Below are 17,792 nucleotides of genomic sequence, written 5' to 3'. Positions count from 1 at the left end.
AGGATCCCATTCCTATGACCAGATCCCATTCCCAGGATCCCATTCCCAGAACAGGATCCCATTCCCAGAACAAGATCCCATTCCCCTGACCAGATCCCATTCCTGGGGTTAGATTCCATTCCCAGGAGAGGATCTCATTCCCAGGACCAGATCCCATTCCCAAAACAGAATCCCATTCCCAGGACAGAATCCCATTCCCAGAGCAGGATCCCATTCCCCTGACAGGATCCCATTCCCAGAACAGGATCCCACTCCCATGACCAGATCCCATTCCTATTACCAGATCCCATTCCCAGGACCAGATCCAATTCCCAGAAGAGGGTCCCATTCCCCTGACCAGATCCTATTCCTGGGGTTAGATTCCATTCCCAGGACAGGATCTCATTCCCAGGATCGCTTTCTCCAGAGAGGATCCCATTCCCAGGACAGGATCCCATTCCCAGGACAAGATCCCATTCCTATGACAAGATCCCATTCCCAGGTCAGGATCCCATTGCTATGACCAGATCCCATTCCCCTGACAGCATCCCATTCCCAGGACCAGATCCCATTCCCAGGACAGGATCCCGTTCCCAGAACAGGATCCCATTCCCAGGACAGGATCCCATTCCTATGACCAGATCCCATTCCCAGAGCCAGGATCCCATTCCCAGGACAGGATCTCATTCCTATGACCAGATCCCATTCCCCTGACAGCATTCCATTCCCAGGACCAGATCCCATTCCCAGAACAGGATCCCACTTCCAGAACAGGATCCCATTCCCGGAGCCAGGATCCCATTCCCAGGACAGGATCCCATTCCCAGAACAGGATCCCATTCCTATGATCAGATCCCATTCCCAGAGCCAGGATCCCATTCCCAGAACAGGATCCCATTCCTATGACCAGATCCCATTCCCAGAACAGGATCCCATTCCCAGGACAGGATCCCATTCCCAGAACAGGATCCCATTCCCAGAACAGGATCCCACTTCCAGAACAGGATCCCGTTCCCAGAGCCAGGATCCCATTCCCCTGACAGGATCCCATTCCTATGACCAGATCCCATTCCCAGAGCCAGGATCCCATTCCTATGACCAGATCCCATTCCCAGGACAGGATCCCATTCCCCTGATCAGATCCCATTCCCCTGACAGGATCCCATTCCTATGATCAGATCCCATTCCCAGAGCCAGGATCCCATTCCCAGAACAGGATCCCATTCCCCTGACAGGATCCCATTCCTATGACCAGATCCCATTCCCCTGACAGGATCCCATTCCTATGACCAGATCCCATTCCCAGGGAGGGCAGGAACTTTCCAGGGCCATTTTCCGGGTCCCTTTCCCCCCGGGCTGCTCCGTCCCACCCCGAATTCCCGGGGCCGGTCCCAGCCGGGCGCTGCCCTCGCTCTAATCCAGGATCTGGGCTGGGTTTGCGCTGCTTTGCGCTCCCCCCGGCGCTGCCCAAACACCGCAGCTCGGTCGGGGCTGCCGAGCACCAGCACAGGCGCCTCGCCCCCGCTCTCCCCTTCCCTCTCCTGTTTGTCTTGGAGGGCTCCAAGGAGGGAAAAGTTTTCCGGCCGCTCCTTCCCCTCCCTCCGGCTGATTCTGCCCCGCTCGGCCACAAAGGGAATCAAAACATTCGTGTTTGGCCACGGGATTTGATTCCTTTGAGCAGCTCCGGGAGCGGGGAAAGTGTTTCCAGCAGGTGTAAAACTGCCCTGGAGCGGGGCCAGAAATTCCGAGCTGAAATTCCTGATTTTAGCCCAGGCTGGGACCCCAAATCCTGGATTTTAGCCCAGTCTGTGACCCAAAATTCCTTAATTTTAGTCCGATCTGTGACCCCAAATCCTGGGTTTTAGCCCAGTCTCTGTCCCAAAATTCCTTAATTTAGTCCGATCTGTGACCCCAAATCCTTGGTTTTAACCTGGTCTGCAACCCCAAATCCTGGATTTTAGCTCAATCTGTGACCCCAAATCCTGGATTTTAGCCCAGTCTCTAATCCAAAATTCCTTAATTTTAGCTCAGTCTGTGACCCTAAATCCTTGGTTTTAACCTGGTCTGTGACCCCAAATCTTATTTTAGCCCAGTCTGTGACCCAGATTCTTGACTTTAGCCCAGTCTGGGACCCCAAATCCTTGATTCTAGATCAGTCTGTGACACCCAATCCTTTCTTTAGCCCAGTCTCTGACCCCAAATCCTGGATTTTAGCCCAGTCTCTGCCCCAAAATTCCTTAATTTAGTCCGATCTTTGACCCCAAATCCTGGATTTTAACCTGGTCTGCGACCCCAAATCTTTCATTTTAGCCCAGTCTGTGACCCCAAATCCTGGATTTTAGCCCAGTCTCTGAACCAAAAATCCTTAATATTAGTCTGGTCTGTGACCCCAAATCTTTCATTTTAGCCTGGTTAATGACCCCAAATCCTTGATTTTAGCCCAGTCTGTGACCCCAAATCCTGGATTTTACCTCAGTCTGTGACCCCAAATCCTTTTAGCCCAGTCTGTGACCCCAAATCCTGGATTTTAGCTCAATCTGGGACCCCAAATCCTTGATTTTAGCCCAGTCTCTGACACCAAATCCTGGATTTTAGCCTGGTCTGTGACCCAAAATCCTGGATTTTAGCCCAGTCTCTAATCCAAAATTCCTTAATTTTAGTTCAGTCTGTGACCCCCAAACCCTTGGTTTTAACCTGGTCTGTGACCCCAAATCTTATTTTAGCCCAGTCTGTGACCCAGATTCTTGACTTTAGCCCAGTTAGTGACCCCAAATCCTTGATTTTAGCCCGGTTAGTGACCCCAAATCCTTGATTTTAGCCCAGGCTCTGACCCAAAAATCCTTTATTTAATCCAGTCTGTGACCCCAAATCCTTGATTTTAGCCCAGCCTGTGGTGCAAAATCCTTGATTTTAGCCCAGGCTCTGACCCAATCCTGCCACTTCAGCTGCCACAAATGCACGGTGTTATTCAAGGGAGGATGGGGACCTTTTGCAGTTTTTAATCTGCTTTTTTTTTTTGGCTTTTTGCTTGGCCAAATAAAATAAATGGGGTTTTTAAAGTGTTTTCTTCACTGCCTACCATTGTGGGACCCAGGTGGGAAATGCTGCTGCAGTTGTGTCACTGGAGCTTGAGGAAATACAAACATCCCGATGGAATTCCAGCCCTAATATTGTCAATTTTGGGCTTTTTTGTGCTGGAATTCAGCAGCTCCAGCCCCCTCAGAGCATCCCCACCTTTGCCTCACTCAGCTCCTGCTTTGTTTCCCACCCCAATAATGCCAATTTTGGCTGGGAAGAGGAAAACCAGGATTTCCTGCTGCTTTCTTTTGCACCTGCTCCGAGGTTTGCCAAACAAAACTCAATTTCTCATCACCTGCAGGAAGCTGAGCCCTCCAAAAACTCCTGGGAGCTCCTCAGCCCAGCCCACACCAACCCATCCATCACCTCTATTTAAATTTTTATTATTATTTTATTTGCTTTCGGCCAGGCCCCAGCGAGGTTTGGAGCAGGTGACAAGAGCAAGGTGCAGATTGATGCTCTGCCCAGGAGAGGAGTGGAGAAATGTGGATAAATAGTGGAGAAATGTTGGATAAATAGGGAATTATCCCTCCTTTCAGCGGCTCCAAAGGGGCTGAGGAGGGTGAGGTGCCAGGGAAAAACTCCAGCAAAAATCTGGGAGGGAGGGGGGGGAATATTGGACATTTCTAAGGATTTGTTGGCAGTGGGAGCAGGGAAAAAGGGGGCAAAGGAAATGGGTGGAAATGGGTGGGAATGGAGATTCTGGTGGTCCAAGGAAATTCTCCTTCCCAACCCTGGGAGCTGCAGGCCCTGGGCAGGGAGAGGAACCTCCAGGAATTCCCAGATTCCCGCGCCAGGATTCTGGCCCTGAGCTTTTCTCAGCGATCGATGGGAAAACCTCCAATACTCCCACGGGGCTGAGGCTCTGGATTCATCCCTGCGGGATTTGCTCCCGGGTTTTGGGGTGGCCATGGCAGCTCCCCGTGGAATTCCTGGGCTGGGATGGGAATGGTTGGAACCCGCCTGGATCTGGGGCCTCTCGGGGCTCATCTCACCCGAGACATCCCAATTTTGGGAATGTCAGGGGCCTGAATCCCCCGGAGGGGTTTCATGGGAGTTTGGGGGATTTGGGAACCTGCAGCAGGAGCAGGGAAGGATTGGTGCCAATTTATCCTCATTCCTTCTTTTTTAATGGAATTTTGGGGGTTTTGAGGACCTGCAGCAGGAACAGAGAAGGATTTGTGCCAATTTATCCCCATTCCCTCCCTTTTTTAATGGAAGTTTGGGGGTTTTAAGGATCTGCTGCAGGAGCAGGGAGGGATTGGTTCCAAATTATCCCCATTCCCTCCTTTTTTCATGGAATTTTGGGGGTTTTGAGGACTTTCCGCATGAGCAGGGAAGGATTGGTGCCAACTTATCCCCATTCCCTCCTTTTTTCATGGAATTTTGGGGATTTTGAGGACCTGCAGCAGGAACAGGGAAGGATTGGTGCCAACTTATCCCCATTCCCTCCTATTTTAAGGGAATTTTGGGGGTTTTGAGGACTTTCTGCAGGAGCAGGGAAGGATTGGTGCCAATTTATCCCCATTCCCTCCCATTTTTTATGGAATTTTGGGGATTTTGAGGACCTGCAGCAGGAGCAGGGAAGGATTGGTGCCAACCTGAGGGTTATCCCCATTCCTTCCTTTGTTAATGGAATTTTGGGGATTTTTGAGGACCTTCTGCAGGAACAGGGAAGGTTTGGTTCCAAATTATCCTCATTCCTTCTTTTCTTTATGGAATTTTGGGGGTTTTGCGGATCTGCTGCAGGAACAGAGAAGGATTGGTGCCAGTTTATCCCCATTCCCTCCTTTTTTCATGGAATTTTGGGGATTTTGAGGATCTGCAGCAGGAGCAGGGAAGGATTGGTGCCAATTTGAGGGTTATCCCCATTCCCTCTTTTTTAATGGAATTTTGGGGATTTTGAGGACCTGCTGCAGGAACAGAGAAGGATTGGTGCCAAATTATCCCCATTCCCTCCCTTTTTTCATGGAATTTTGGGGGTTTTGAGGACCTGCTGCAGGAACAGGGAAGGATTGGTGCCAATTTGAGGGTTATCCCCATTCCCTCCTGTTTTTTTAATGGAAGTTTGGGGTTTCCTGGGAACCTGCAGCAGGAGCAGGGACGGATTGGTGCCAACCTGAGGGTTATCCCCATTCCTTCTTTTTTAATGGAATTTTGGGGGTTTTGAGGACCTGCAGCAGGAGCAGGGAGGGATTGGTGCCAACTTATCCTCATTCCTTCTTTTTTATGGAATTTTGGGGGTTTTGAGGACCTGCTGCAGGAGCAGGGAGGGATTGGTGCCAACTTATCCTCATTCCTTCTTTTCTTTTTCATGGAATTTTGGGGGTTTTGAGGATGTGCTGCAGGAGCAGGGAAGGATTGGTGCCAATTTGAGGGTTATTCCCATTCCCTCTTTTTTTAATGGAAGTTTGGGGTTTCCTGGGAACCTGCAGCAGGAGCAGGGAAGGATTGGTGCCAACTTATCCCCATTCCCTCCTATTTTAATGGAATTTTGGGGATTTTGAGGACCTGCTGCAGGAGCAGGGAAGGATTGGTGCCTATTTGAGGGTTATCCCCATTCCCTCTTTTTGGTTTTTTTGGGGTTTTTTTGTGGGGTTTTTTGTTGGTGTTTTTTTCTTATTTTTAAATAGAAGTTTGGGGGATTTTGGGGACCTTCTGCATGAGGACTGGATCCTTTCCCAGGATTTGGTCTCTTTCCCAGGACCGGATCCCATCCCCTGCACTGGATCCCTTTCCCAGGATCCCTTTCCCATTATTTGGTCCCTTTCCTTGGACGAGATCCATTTTCCAGGACTTGGATCCCTTTCCCAGCACTGGATCCCTTTCCCAGGGAGCACTTGGACAGACTGAAAATCCCAAATTTGGACAAAACCACCCCAAAAATCCCAAAGGAGCTGAGGGATCCCTGCTGCCCCCGCGCCGGCCTCAGGAACATCCATGGCACAGATTGGGGGCTCCAGAAATCCCTGGGGAAAACCAGGAATTGTCCATTTGGAGCTGAAACGCTCCTTCCACGGCGGATAATTCATAATTTCACTATTTTGGTGAAGATTCCCCTTTTTTTTTCCCTTTAGATCCCACCTTGGGATCTCCTGTGCCTCAGGGAGAGCTGAGTCCCTCTGAACCTGAGGGATTCGCTCAGCCCAAATTCCAGGGAATTCAACCTCCAGGGAATTCCACCCCCAGGGAATTATTCCCCACTCAGCACCAGCACTGGGGCAGAAACTGCTCCAATAAATGGAATTTTCCCCGTTTTTATTCCAGAAGAAGGGAAAATCCAAAGCAGCCCCAGCATTTCCTGGGGTTTTTTTCCTTCAAATCCTGCAGGGAATTTAAGAGAAACCTCAGCAAAGAGCAGCTCCCTCCCCTCACGCTGATTCCAGGGGAGGGAAATTCCCAGTTCTGTGGGAATTTGGGAATTTTTGCTGCCGCAGGAGCCGCAGTTCCGGAGTTCGGGTCGGGAATTCCCGGCCAGGAGAGATCAAAACCTGCAGCGGCTCCTAGAGGAGCGTCAGGAGCTGCCAGTCTGGAAAACTCCTCCCAAAATGGATTTTCCCCCTCCCAAAATGGATTTTCCCCTTCCCAAAATGGATTTTCCCCCTCCCAAAATGGATTTTCCCCTTCCCAAAATGGATTTTCCTCTTCCCAGAATGGATTTTCCCCTTCCCAAAATGGAGTTTCCCCTTCCCAAAATGGATTTTCCCCCTCCCAAAATGGATTTTCCCCTTCTCAAAATGGATTTTCCCCTTCCCACAATGGATTTTCCCCCTCCCAAAATGGATTTTCCTTTTCCCAAAATGGATTTTCCCCCTCCCAGAATGGATTTTCCTCTTCCCAAAATGGATTTTCCCCCTCCCAAAATGGATTTTCCTTCTCCCAAAATCGATTTTCCCCCTCCCAAAATCGATTTTCCCCTTCCCAAAATGGATTTTCCCCCTCCCAAAATCGATTTTCCCCTTCCCAAAATGGATTTTCCTTCTCCCACAATGGATTTTCCCCTTCTACTACAGATTTTCTTCCCCCAAGGACGGATTTTTCTTTCCCAGAAGGATTTTTACCCTCCCAGAATGGATTTTCTCCCTCCCAGGAGAATTTCCCTTCTGCCAAAATGGATTTCCCTTCTCCCAGAAGGATTTTCCTTCTCCCACAATGGATTTTCCTCTTCCCAATTCAGATTTTCCCCCACCCAGGATGGATTTTCCTCCTCCAGTTCAGATTTTCCTCCTCTTAGAATGGATTTTCCCCCTCCTAAAATGGATTTCCCTTCTCCCAAAATGGAATTTTTCTCATCCCAAAAGGATTTTTCCCCTCCCAAAATGGATTTTCCTCCTCCTAGAACAGATTTTCCTTCTCCCAAAATGGATTTTTCCTTCTCCCAGTACAGATTTTCCTCCCCTATGGACGGATTTTTATTTTCCCAGAAGGATTTTTCCCCTCCCAGAATGGATTTTCCTCTTCCCAATTCAGATTTTCCCCCACTCAGGATGGATTTTCCTCCTCTCGAAAGGATTTTCCTTCTTCCAGGATGGATTTTCCTCCTCCCAGGAGAATTTTCCTCCTCCTAAAATGGATTTTCCTCCTCCTAAAATGGATTTTCCTCCTCCTAGAATGGATTTCCCTTCTCCCACAATGGATTTTTTCTCCTCCCAAAAGGATTTTTCCCCTCCCAGAATGGACTTTCTTCCTCCTAGAATGGATTTTCCTCCTCCCAGGACAGATTTTCCTTCTCCCAAAATGGATTTTTCCTTCTCCCAGTACAGATTTTCTTCCCCACAGATGGATTTTTATTTTCCCAGAAGGATTTTTCCCTTCCCAGAATGGATTTTCCTCCTCCTAGAACAGATTTTCCTCCCTCCCAAAATGGATTTTTCCCCACCCAGGAGAATTTCCCTTCTCCCAGAAGGATTTTCCTCCTCCCACAATGGATTTTCCTCTTCCCAATTCAGATTTTCCCTCACCCAGGATGGATTTTCCTCCTCTCGAAAGGATTTTCCTTCTTCCAGGATGGATTTTCCTCCTCCAAGGACGAATTTTTCCTCCTCTTAGAATGGATTTTCCCCCTCCCAGGAGAATTTTCCTCCTCTTAGAAAGATTTTCTCCCTCCCAAAATGAGTTTTCCTCCTCCCAGGATCCATATTCCCCTTCCCAGAAGGATTTCCCTTCTCCCACAATGGATTTTCCTCTTCCCAATTCAGATTTTCCCCCACCCAGGATGGATTTTCCTCGTCTTAGAATGGATTTTCCCCCTCCCAGAAGAATTTCCCTTCTCCCTGAAAGATTTTCCTTCTCCCAAAATGGATTTTCCTCCTCCCAGAAGGGATTTCCCCTCTCCCACAATGGATTTTTTCTCCTCCCACAATGGATTTTTCCCCACCCAGGATGGATTTTCCCACTCCCAGAATGGATTTTCCCCCTCCCAAAATGAGTTTTCCTCATCCCAGGATGCATATTCCCCCTCCCAGAAGGATTTCCCTTCTCCCAGGATGGATTTTCCTTTTCCCAAAATGGATTTTCCTCCCTCCCACAATGGAATTTCCCCCACCCAGAATGGATTTTCCTTTTCCCAAAATGGATTTTTCTCCTCCCAGAATGGATTTTCCTTTTCCCAGAATGGATTTCCCTTTTCCCAAAATGGATTTTCCTCCTCCCAGGGTGGATTTTCCTTTTCCCAGAATGGATTTCCCTTTTCCCAGGATGGATTTTCCTCCTCCCAGGGTGGATTTTCCTCCCCAGGAGCTCAGGCACCGCTGAAAGGCGCCATTCCCTCAGGGATCAGCCCCTCCCTCATTCCCAAGGAAACAACTCCAAAAGGACCAAAAAAATCCGGATATTTTTATTTCCTCGAGCTCCAGTGACACAACTGTAGCAGCATTTCATACCCACATCATCCTGCATTGGTAAACAGTGAAGAAAACACTTTTAGTTTTTAATTTTTATTTTTTATTTTATTTTTGCCAAGGCAAAAAAATCCAAAGGGGAAAAAAAAAAAGGGGATTAAGAACTGGGCAAGTTCCTCATCCTCCCCTAAAATCTTTGTGCGTTTGTGGCAGAATTGGGTCGGACTGGGCTAAAATCAAAGATTTCAGCTCAGAATTGCAGCACAACTCCCAAAGGCAAACCCGGCAGGGGTCTGTGGGATGGGGAAGGGATTTGGGGATTTTCCCTGCGGATCCAGCAGCAGCAGCTGGAAAATTGGGAATGTTCCTGGGAATGTTCCTGCTGCAGTGAGGCCTCAGGAATGGCGAGAGCTGGGCTGGGGCATCCAAGGGGATTTTCCTTTCCAGAAGGGATTTTCCTCCTCCCTGAATGGATTTTCCTTTTTCCAGAATGGATTTTCCTTTTCCAGAAGGGATTTTCCTTTTTCCAGAATGAATTTTCCTCCTTCCAAAATGGATTTTCCTTTTCCAGAATGGATTTTCCTCCTCCCAGGATGGATTTTCCTTTTTCCAAAATGGACTTTCCTCCTCCCATAACAGATTTTCCTCCTCCCAAAATGGGTTTTCCTTTTCCCAAAACGGATTTTCCTCCTCCCAAAACAGATCTTCCTCCTTCCAGAATGGATTTTCCTTTTCCCAGGATGGATTTTCCTTTTCCCAGAATGGATTTTCCTTTTTCCAGAAGGATTTTCCCCCTCCCAGCCTGAGGAGGAGCCAATTCCCAACAGATCCTGGCTGATGATTTTTGCTCCCATCCCTCGGGATCTCCTCCTCTCTCCAGGGTGCCCAAACCCCTTCCCCACATCCCACACTCAGCACTTTGGTGTCCCTACTCCCAGGTTACTCCGAGGAGCAGCTGAGCTTCTCCCAAGGCAGGAATTTCCAAGGAGCATCCATAAGAAGAGGAGGACGGAGCAGGAATTCCAGAGGCTGCACCAGAAGCTGGAATTATCCCACATTATCCCACATTTTGGCTCTTCAGCATTCAGTTCCCCAAATTCCATCTCCAGGGGACTTTTCCAGGCTCTTCTGGCCCTGGGAGTGGCTCTCCAGTTTCTCAAGGGAAAACTTCAGCTCTGAGGCCTCCAAGCCCACCAAGGGCAGGAGAATCCAGTGGGATTTCCCCACTTTAAGGCACAAGGAGCCTTTGGTGAAGGGATTTATTCAGGTTAAGACACAAAACAAGGCAGCAAAAAGCTCATTTCACGCTGGGATCGCTCCCACAAGGCACACGCGGCACCCCCGAGGGGGATCCTGCATTTTCCTGCTCCAGAAATTGGGGGAAAGGATGAGAAGTGCTCAGGGTCACCCTAAAAACCAGAGCTGGGTGATGGGACAGCCCCAGAGACCCCGAGGGACATCCCAGGGAGGGGATCCTGGAACTGCTGCCCAAAAATCCCTCCCTGGCTGCCGGAACTCCAATGGAGCAGCTAAACCATGGAATCTGGTTTGGGAAGGATGGAACTGATCCCTGGAACTCGAATTTGCACATCCAGGCTCCCAAAAATCCCTCCTGATCATCCAAGGAAGGGTTAAAACATGGAATTTGCTTTGGAAGAGCCATTCCCAAATGGGACATAGACCCTTTTACTCGAATTTGCACATCCAGGATCCCAAAAATCCCTCCTGATGTCCCAAATGAGCAGCTGAAGGATGGGATTTGCTTTGGAAGAGCCATTCCCAAATGGGACATGGACTCTGGGAGTTGAATTTGCACATCCAGGATCCCAAAAATCCCTCCCTGGCTGCTGATATTCCAAGGGAGTGGCTAAAGGATGGAATCTGGTTTGGGAAGGATGGAATTGATCCCTGGATTCAAATGGGAAATGGAGCCTGGAACTGGAATTTGCCCATCCAGGATCCCAGAATCCCTCCTGATCTCCCAGGGGAGCAGCCAAAGGAAGGGATTTGGTTTCAAAAGCCATTCCCAGCTGGAGCAGGGAGGCTTCCACCCTTCCCACTCATGGCAAGCAGGAAAACCAAACCCAGGCAAGGAGGAGCTTCTCCAGGTGGGAATTCCCCCTCCAGGTTGGATTTTCCCCCTCCAGGTTGGGTTTTCCCCCTCCAGGTGGGGTTTTTGTCCCTCCAGGTGGGGTTTTGTCCATCCAGGTTGGGTTTTCCCCCTCCAGGTGGGAATTTTCCCCCTCCAGGTGAGAATTTTCCCCCTCCAGGTTGGATTTTCCCCCTCCAGGTGGGATTTTCCCCCTCCAGGTGGGGTTTTTGTCCCTCCAGGTGGGGTTTTTGTCCATCCAGGTGGGAATTTTCCCCCTCCAGGTGGGGTTTTCCCCCTCCCGGACAGGGATGAGCAGCAGGGAGGGCTGGGAGGTGCCTCTGGAGCTGCACTGGGATTTTCCCAAGGGTTTGGGGCTGGTTTGGAGCTGCCAGGGGCTCTGTAAACAGCAGCTCCAGGGTCTGGGAGCAGAGCAGCTCCAGGCACCCCCTGGGATCCCAGGAGAGCTCCTGGGATGGGATCAGGGCTTCAGAGAGGAAAATGTGGGAATAAACTCAGCGAGGACGAAGGCAGGTCAGCTGTCCCTCCCATAAAAATGTACCTTTAGCATCTTTAAATTGAAAAATAACGACATTGGTTAAAAATCTACATCTTCAAGAGTTGTAAAAAATGGAATTGAGATTTCCCTCTCTCCCCACAAAGGGATTTTGGGATGCCCCAGGTGTTCCCAAAGTGATGTCCCCATTCCTTGTCCCCTCAAGGGGCTTCCAAGTACCTTGACACCCAGAGGAGAGGCCAGGCCACCACCTGGGTAATTAAAGCCAATCTGGCCATAAAATCAGTGATTTTGGGTCTTCCTTATAGGAGGGAAGAACTGAGCCCTTTTAAAGCAGCTTTGCACCCAGCTGTAAAAGCATTTTAAAACCACCCAACTGCCTACATAGAAAAATAAAGGATAAACATTATCCAGCTATTTTATATTTATATAAAATTAACTTCTGTGCCAGGACATTTTTGTTTCTCTGCTGTAAAAATAAAAAAAAAAATAAAAAAAAAACAGCTTAGGTTGGGTAACCTAAACCTTCAGCAAGGAGTAAACTCCATCTTCCATCCTATTTCCAGAAAAAGAGAAGCTTGAGATTTCACTGCTTCAAAATAAAGTTATTAAATAGATATATATTAATATCAAAGTCTGTATAAACTCTTTTTTGTTGTTGTTGTTTAAGGGAGGGAAAGGGGCACTCAGTGACCAGGAATCCCAGGGGGACACTGAGTGAGCAGGGATCCCCGGGGACACCCAGTGACAGGGGGGGCACTGAGTGAGCGGGGATCCCCAGGGACACTCAGTGAATGGGAATCCCCGGGGACACTCCGTGACTGAGTGAGCAGGAATCCCTGAGGATCAGCACTGGAATCCCTGGGGGCACCATGGCAATCCCCTGGGACACTGAGTGACCAGGGATCCCCAGTGACCGTGCCCAAGCACCACAGGAATCCCTGGGTGACACCATGGGAATACCCAGGGACACCCAGTGACCAGGAATCCCTGGGGACACTCAGTGATTGGGAATCCTGGAGGGCACTGAGTGACCAGGAATCCCCAGAGACACTTGGTGACAAGGGGACACTGAGTGACCAGGAATCCCTGAGCACCACAGAAATCCATGGGAAACACCATGGGAATCCCCAGGGACACACTCAGTGACCAGGGATCCCTGGGGTCACTCAGTGACAGGGGGACACTCAGTGACCAGGAATCCCCAGGGTCACTCAGTGACAGGGATGCACTCAGTGACCAGGGATCCCTGGGGTCACTCAGTGACCAGGAATCCCTGGGGACACTCAGTGACAGGGGGACACACTCAGGGACCAGGGACCCCCAGGGTCACTCAGTGATAGGGACATGCTCAGTGACCAGGGATCCCTGGGGACACTCAGTGACCAGGAATTCCCAGAACTCCTCAGTGACAGGGGGACACTCAGTGACAGGGGGACACACTCAGGGACCAGGAATCCCCAGGGTCACTCAGTGACAGGGATGCACTCAGTGACCAGGAATCCCCAGGGACACTCAGTGACAGGGGGACACACTCAGTGACAGGGACGCACTCAGGGACCAGGGATCCCCAGAACCCCCGGGGGCACTCAGTGACTGAGCACCAAGGGATGTGGAAATGTGAATCCAGCAGAATTCCAGCGGGGCTGCCCGGGAGGAGCCCCAGGGAGGCTCCCACTCCCTTTTCCCAGGAGGGTTTTTATGGTTTTTTCTCCAGCGCGCGCTTGGTGAGGAAGTACTTGAAGAACTCGTACACGGACCAGGCGATGGCCGTGGAGGGCATCTGGTAAATGACCCTGGCCTGGACGCCCTTGAAGAAGCCGGGGAGCCCTCCCAGCTGGTAAACGGTGCTGAAGGCGTTGGCCATGCCCGACAGGTGCCCCCTGATCTTGAGGGAGCTCAGGGCCGTGTTCTCCTGCGTGTTGAGCAGCGTCTTGCACACGTCCAGGGGCGTGGTGGCGGCGGCGGCCACGGCCCCGGCCACGGCGCCGGCCACGATGTGGGACTGGGGGTGGTACTGGCGGTGGGGGTTCAGGTGCTCCTGCATCAGCTCGTAGGTGATGAAGTGGATGGCCTGGAAGGGCACGTTCATGGTCAGCTGCGTGGTGTAGCTGCGGTAGAAGGCTCCCAAGCCCTCGGTCCTGTGCACCGTCCGCACGCAGCCCAGCACCGACGTGTACGGGGAGTTGAACATCTGCAGGCGCTGCTTCACCACTGCTCGGGGACACGGGGGGACAGGGACACTGCTCAGCTGGGGCCAAGCCTGCCTGGCACTGCCATAGCCTCCCCTTCCCTGCCCAGACTGATCCCCCCGAGCTGCCCAGAGCTCAGGACAGGGACTGAGCTGGGGCTGGCACAGCCCTGAGCGCCCCTTCCCCACCCAAACTGATCCCCCCAAGCTGCCCAGTGCCCCCAGAGCTCAGGACAGGGACTGAGCTGGGGCTGGCACAGCCCTGAGCGCCCCTTCCCCACCCAAACTGATCCCCCCAAGCTGCCCAGTGCCCCCAGAGCTCAGGACAGGGACACTGCTCAGCTGGGGTCAGGCCTGGCTGGCAGAGCCCCCAGAGTGACCCCAGGCACAGCCCTGAGCTCCCCTTCCCCACCCAAACTGATCCCCCCGAGCTGCCCAGTGCCCCCAGGGCTCAGCACAGTGAGGGGACAGCTCAGAGCTCACTTCCTAATGATCCCCTCGCCTCATGGTTAATTAATGACCCTTTAGTTCTAATGAACCCCTCTCCTCACAGATAATTAATGACCCTTTAGTTCTAATGAACCCCTCTCCTCACAGATAATTAATAACCCTTTAGTTCTAATGAACCCCTCTCCTCACAGATAATTAATGACCCTTTAGTTCTAATGAACCCCTCTCCTCACAGTTAATTAATGACCCTTTAGTCCTAATGAACTCCTCAGGGTTAATTAATGACCTACTAGTTCTAATGAACCCCTCTCCTCAGGGTTAATTACTGACCCACCAGTTCTAATGAACCCCTCCCCTCAGGGTTAATGACTGAGCCCTCAGCCAGGCTGCTCAGGAGGCACAAACACCCAGCAGTGATGAGGGCAGAGGGTGAAGTCCCACCTGAGCATGCCCAGGGTGCCACACACCCCCTCCAGCCTCACTGGCTGCAGTGCCTTCCTCTGACTAACGAGGCCAATTAATGTAACTGATTTAATCAAGGTGTGATTAACAGGATTTGATACACTGGAGGTTTCTCCTTCAGAGATTCCCAACTGTGGGCCCACTCAGGAGCACAGCCCAGTGACACTGAGGAGCTGGCAGGTGGCAGCATTGTCACTTGAGCTGCATTTTCCTGTCAATCCTCATTTTCCTGTCAATCCTCATTTTCCTGCGGCCTTCTCCTGCCACTCCACTCCCCAGGAATCTCAGAGCCCCTCTGTGCTCATCCAACACCCTGAGCTCAGCTTGGTTAGTCCAAAGCTTCAGGAACACCGGAGCCACTGCCCCAGGGAGCAGCAGAGTGGTGACAGTAAAGGGGACACCTCCCCTGCAAAGTCCCCGTGCACCACAAAGATCCAGGGACAATAAATCCCTCCTGGCTGCTCTCCCTCTCCTCCCCAGGACAGAGGAATGAGGTCCCTGGGGCTGGTGGGTTTGGAGGTCTCCCAGCCTGGGGCAGCCCTGGATTCCTTCCTGCTCTTGCCAAGGGACAGAGGGACAAGGGCCAGGAGGGATCCGTGCCTGGATTCACTGAGGGCCCGGGGCGTCCCGAGGGAGCAGCACTGCCAGAATGCCAGGGTTACCTTCAGCAGGGTTCATCACGGCGTCGTGGAGCAGCGTGGCCACGCTCCCAGCAATGCCTGCAAGGAAGAGCAGCCCTGAGAAAACAAATCCTGGCTCAAAAGGGATCGCTGCCAAATATGGGAATCCATCCATGGGAATCCATCCAGGGGATCCCACCTATGGGAATCCATCCATGGAGATCCCATGCAGAGGGGCTCCATCCATGGGGAATCCAACCATGGGGGAGCTCCATCCATGGGGACCCATCCATGGGGATCCATCCATTGGGGAGCTCCATCTATAGGGATCCCATCCATGGGACAATCCATCCAGGGGGGTTTCATCCATGGGGACCCCATCCAAGGGGATCCCATCCATGGCGGGGGGGGGTTCCTATCTATGGGGTATCCACCCGTTGGGGAGCTCCATCCATGGTAAATCCATCCATGGGGATCCATCCATGGGGATCAATCCATTGGGGAGCTCCATCCATGGGGATCAATCCATTGGGGAGCTCCATCCATGGGGATTCATCCATTGGGGAGCTCCATCCATGGTAAATCCATCCATGGGGATCCATCCACTGGGGAGCTCCATCCCTGGGGATCCATCCATTGGGGAGCTCCATCCATGGGGATCCATCCACTGGGGAGCTCCATCCATGGGAATCCATCCATGGGGATCCATCCACTGGGGAGCTCCATCCACTGGGGAGCTCCATCCATTGGGGATCCATCCACTGGGGAGCTCCATCCATGGGGATCCATCCATGGGGATCCATCCATTGGGGAGCTCCATCCATTGGGGAGCTCCATCCACGGGAATCCATCCATGGGGATCCATCCATGGGGATCCATCCATGGGGATCTCCATCCCTGGTGGATCCCACCCATGCTGAGGGAGCAGCCCGGTCCCAGCCCCAGGGCCAAGCACAGATTCCCAGGGCAGGATCCCCATCCTGAGAGAGCCCTGGATCCACTGCCAGCCCCCACCTTTGCTCTTCCCACAACAATTCCCAGGATCCATCCACCCAGACACCGGCGGCGCCTGAGCCAGCCGTGAGCAATGTTTACCCTGCCCTCAGCACGTCCCTAATTAGGGATTTTCATCCCTTTACTCAGCCTGGGCTCCAGTGCCCAGGCTGTGCCAAACCCAGCCAGCCCTGACCCATCCCTGCTCCGCTCTGGGATGAGGCTCTGCAGCCACTCCTTCCCTTTGATGTTGGCTCCCACCTCCAATTCCCTCTGGCCCAAATCACTTTTGGTCATTTGGTGAATCCACAGCTCTGATTTTCCTGCTGGCACCTCAGGCCTGTAGCTACTTGAAAGGCAAACACAGGAATGTGTTCCCAGCAAAGAGCAGTGAGGAGAAGGGATTTTATTCCCTTCCCTGAGTTCAGTGACCCCATGGCACATCCCAGCAAAACCATGGGAATCTCCAGCACAAACCCTCTGGTAAAGCCCTGACTCCTCAATTCCAGGCTTTCTGCTGGCTTTAAAAGTGAAATATTCCTGCTAAAAATTAAAGCAGGGATGGAGGGCACTCTGTGCTCCCAGGGACACCTGAATTCAAACCTCCAGAGGCTGAGGTGATGCCTTCAACACAAAATCACCCCTTTGGGTGATACCTTCAAAGGTGGGACTTGATCCTCAAGATCTTTCCCAACTTTAAGGATTCCATGGCAATACAGGAACAGCACAGCTGCACCTGAACACCTTTTGCCCACTAAATCAATGATTTGTGCTGGAAAAATATGAGATTAAATACGAATTTAGATGGGGAGGGGCACTAGGCTGAGTGAGAAGCAAGCAAGGAATAGGTTGATAACCACAAATAGGTTTGGTTGGTTTTTTTTTTTTAGGGCAAACCCCAAAAATACCATTGGCCAAGTGGCCATTTCCTCCACTAAATTGATGATTTGTGCTGGAAATTTTTGAGATTAAATAAGAATTTAGACTGGGAAGTGCACTAGGTTGAGTGAGAAGCAAGGAATAGGTTGATAACCACAAATAGGTTTGGTTTGGGTTTTTTTTAAGGCAAACCCCAAAAATACCATTGGCAAATTGGCTGTTTCTTCCTCTAAATCAATGATTTGTGCTGGAAGAATTTGAAATAAAATAAGAATTTAGATTGGGAGAGGCACTAGGCTGAGTGAGAAGCAAGCAAGGAATAGGTTGATAAGCAAGGAATAGATTGATAACCGCAAATGGGTTTTTTTTAGGGCAAACTCCAAAAATACCAATGGCCAAATGGCCAATGGTATTTTGATAATTTGTGCTTGAAAATTTGAGATTAAATAGGAATTTAGATGGGGAGGGACAGGCACTATGCTGAGTGAGAAGCAAGCAAGGAATAGGTTGATAACCACAAATGGGGTTTTTTTTTTAGGGCAAACTCCAAAAATATCATTGGCAAATTGGTTGTTTCCTCCTCTAAATCAATGATTTGTGCTGAAAAAAAAAGAGATTAAATAAGAATTTAGATGGGGAGAGGCACTAGGCTGAATGAAAAGCAAGGAATAGGTTGATATCCACAAATGGGGTT

General features: G+C 50.8%; 1 protein-coding gene across 1 annotated transcript in view; it reads right to left on the bottom strand.

The window, feature by feature from the left end:
* Positions 1–11,255: 11,255 nt before the first annotated feature.
* SLC25A37 (solute carrier family 25 member 37) overlaps positions 11,256–17,792 on the bottom strand; it is a 20,440-nt gene continuing 13,903 nt past the window's right edge. Inside the window, exons 3-4 of the mRNA XM_066567364.1 lie at positions 15,269–15,325; positions 11,256–13,717 (exon numbers count right to left, since the gene is read on the bottom strand). Coding sequence (XP_066423461.1) covers positions 13,203–13,717; positions 15,269–15,325 — 572 coding nt within the window. The 3' untranslated portion in view covers positions 11,256–13,202. The remainder of the gene's footprint in view (positions 13,718–15,268; positions 15,326–17,792) is intronic.

The sequence above is a fragment of the Molothrus aeneus genome, chromosome 29 (genome assembly GCF_037042795.1).
Source record: "Molothrus aeneus isolate 106 chromosome 29, BPBGC_Maene_1.0, whole genome shotgun sequence".
In the NCBI taxonomy this organism is placed as follows: domain Eukaryota; kingdom Metazoa; phylum Chordata; class Aves; order Passeriformes; family Icteridae; genus Molothrus; species Molothrus aeneus.
This window is presented reverse-complemented; position numbering and strand designations above follow the sequence as displayed.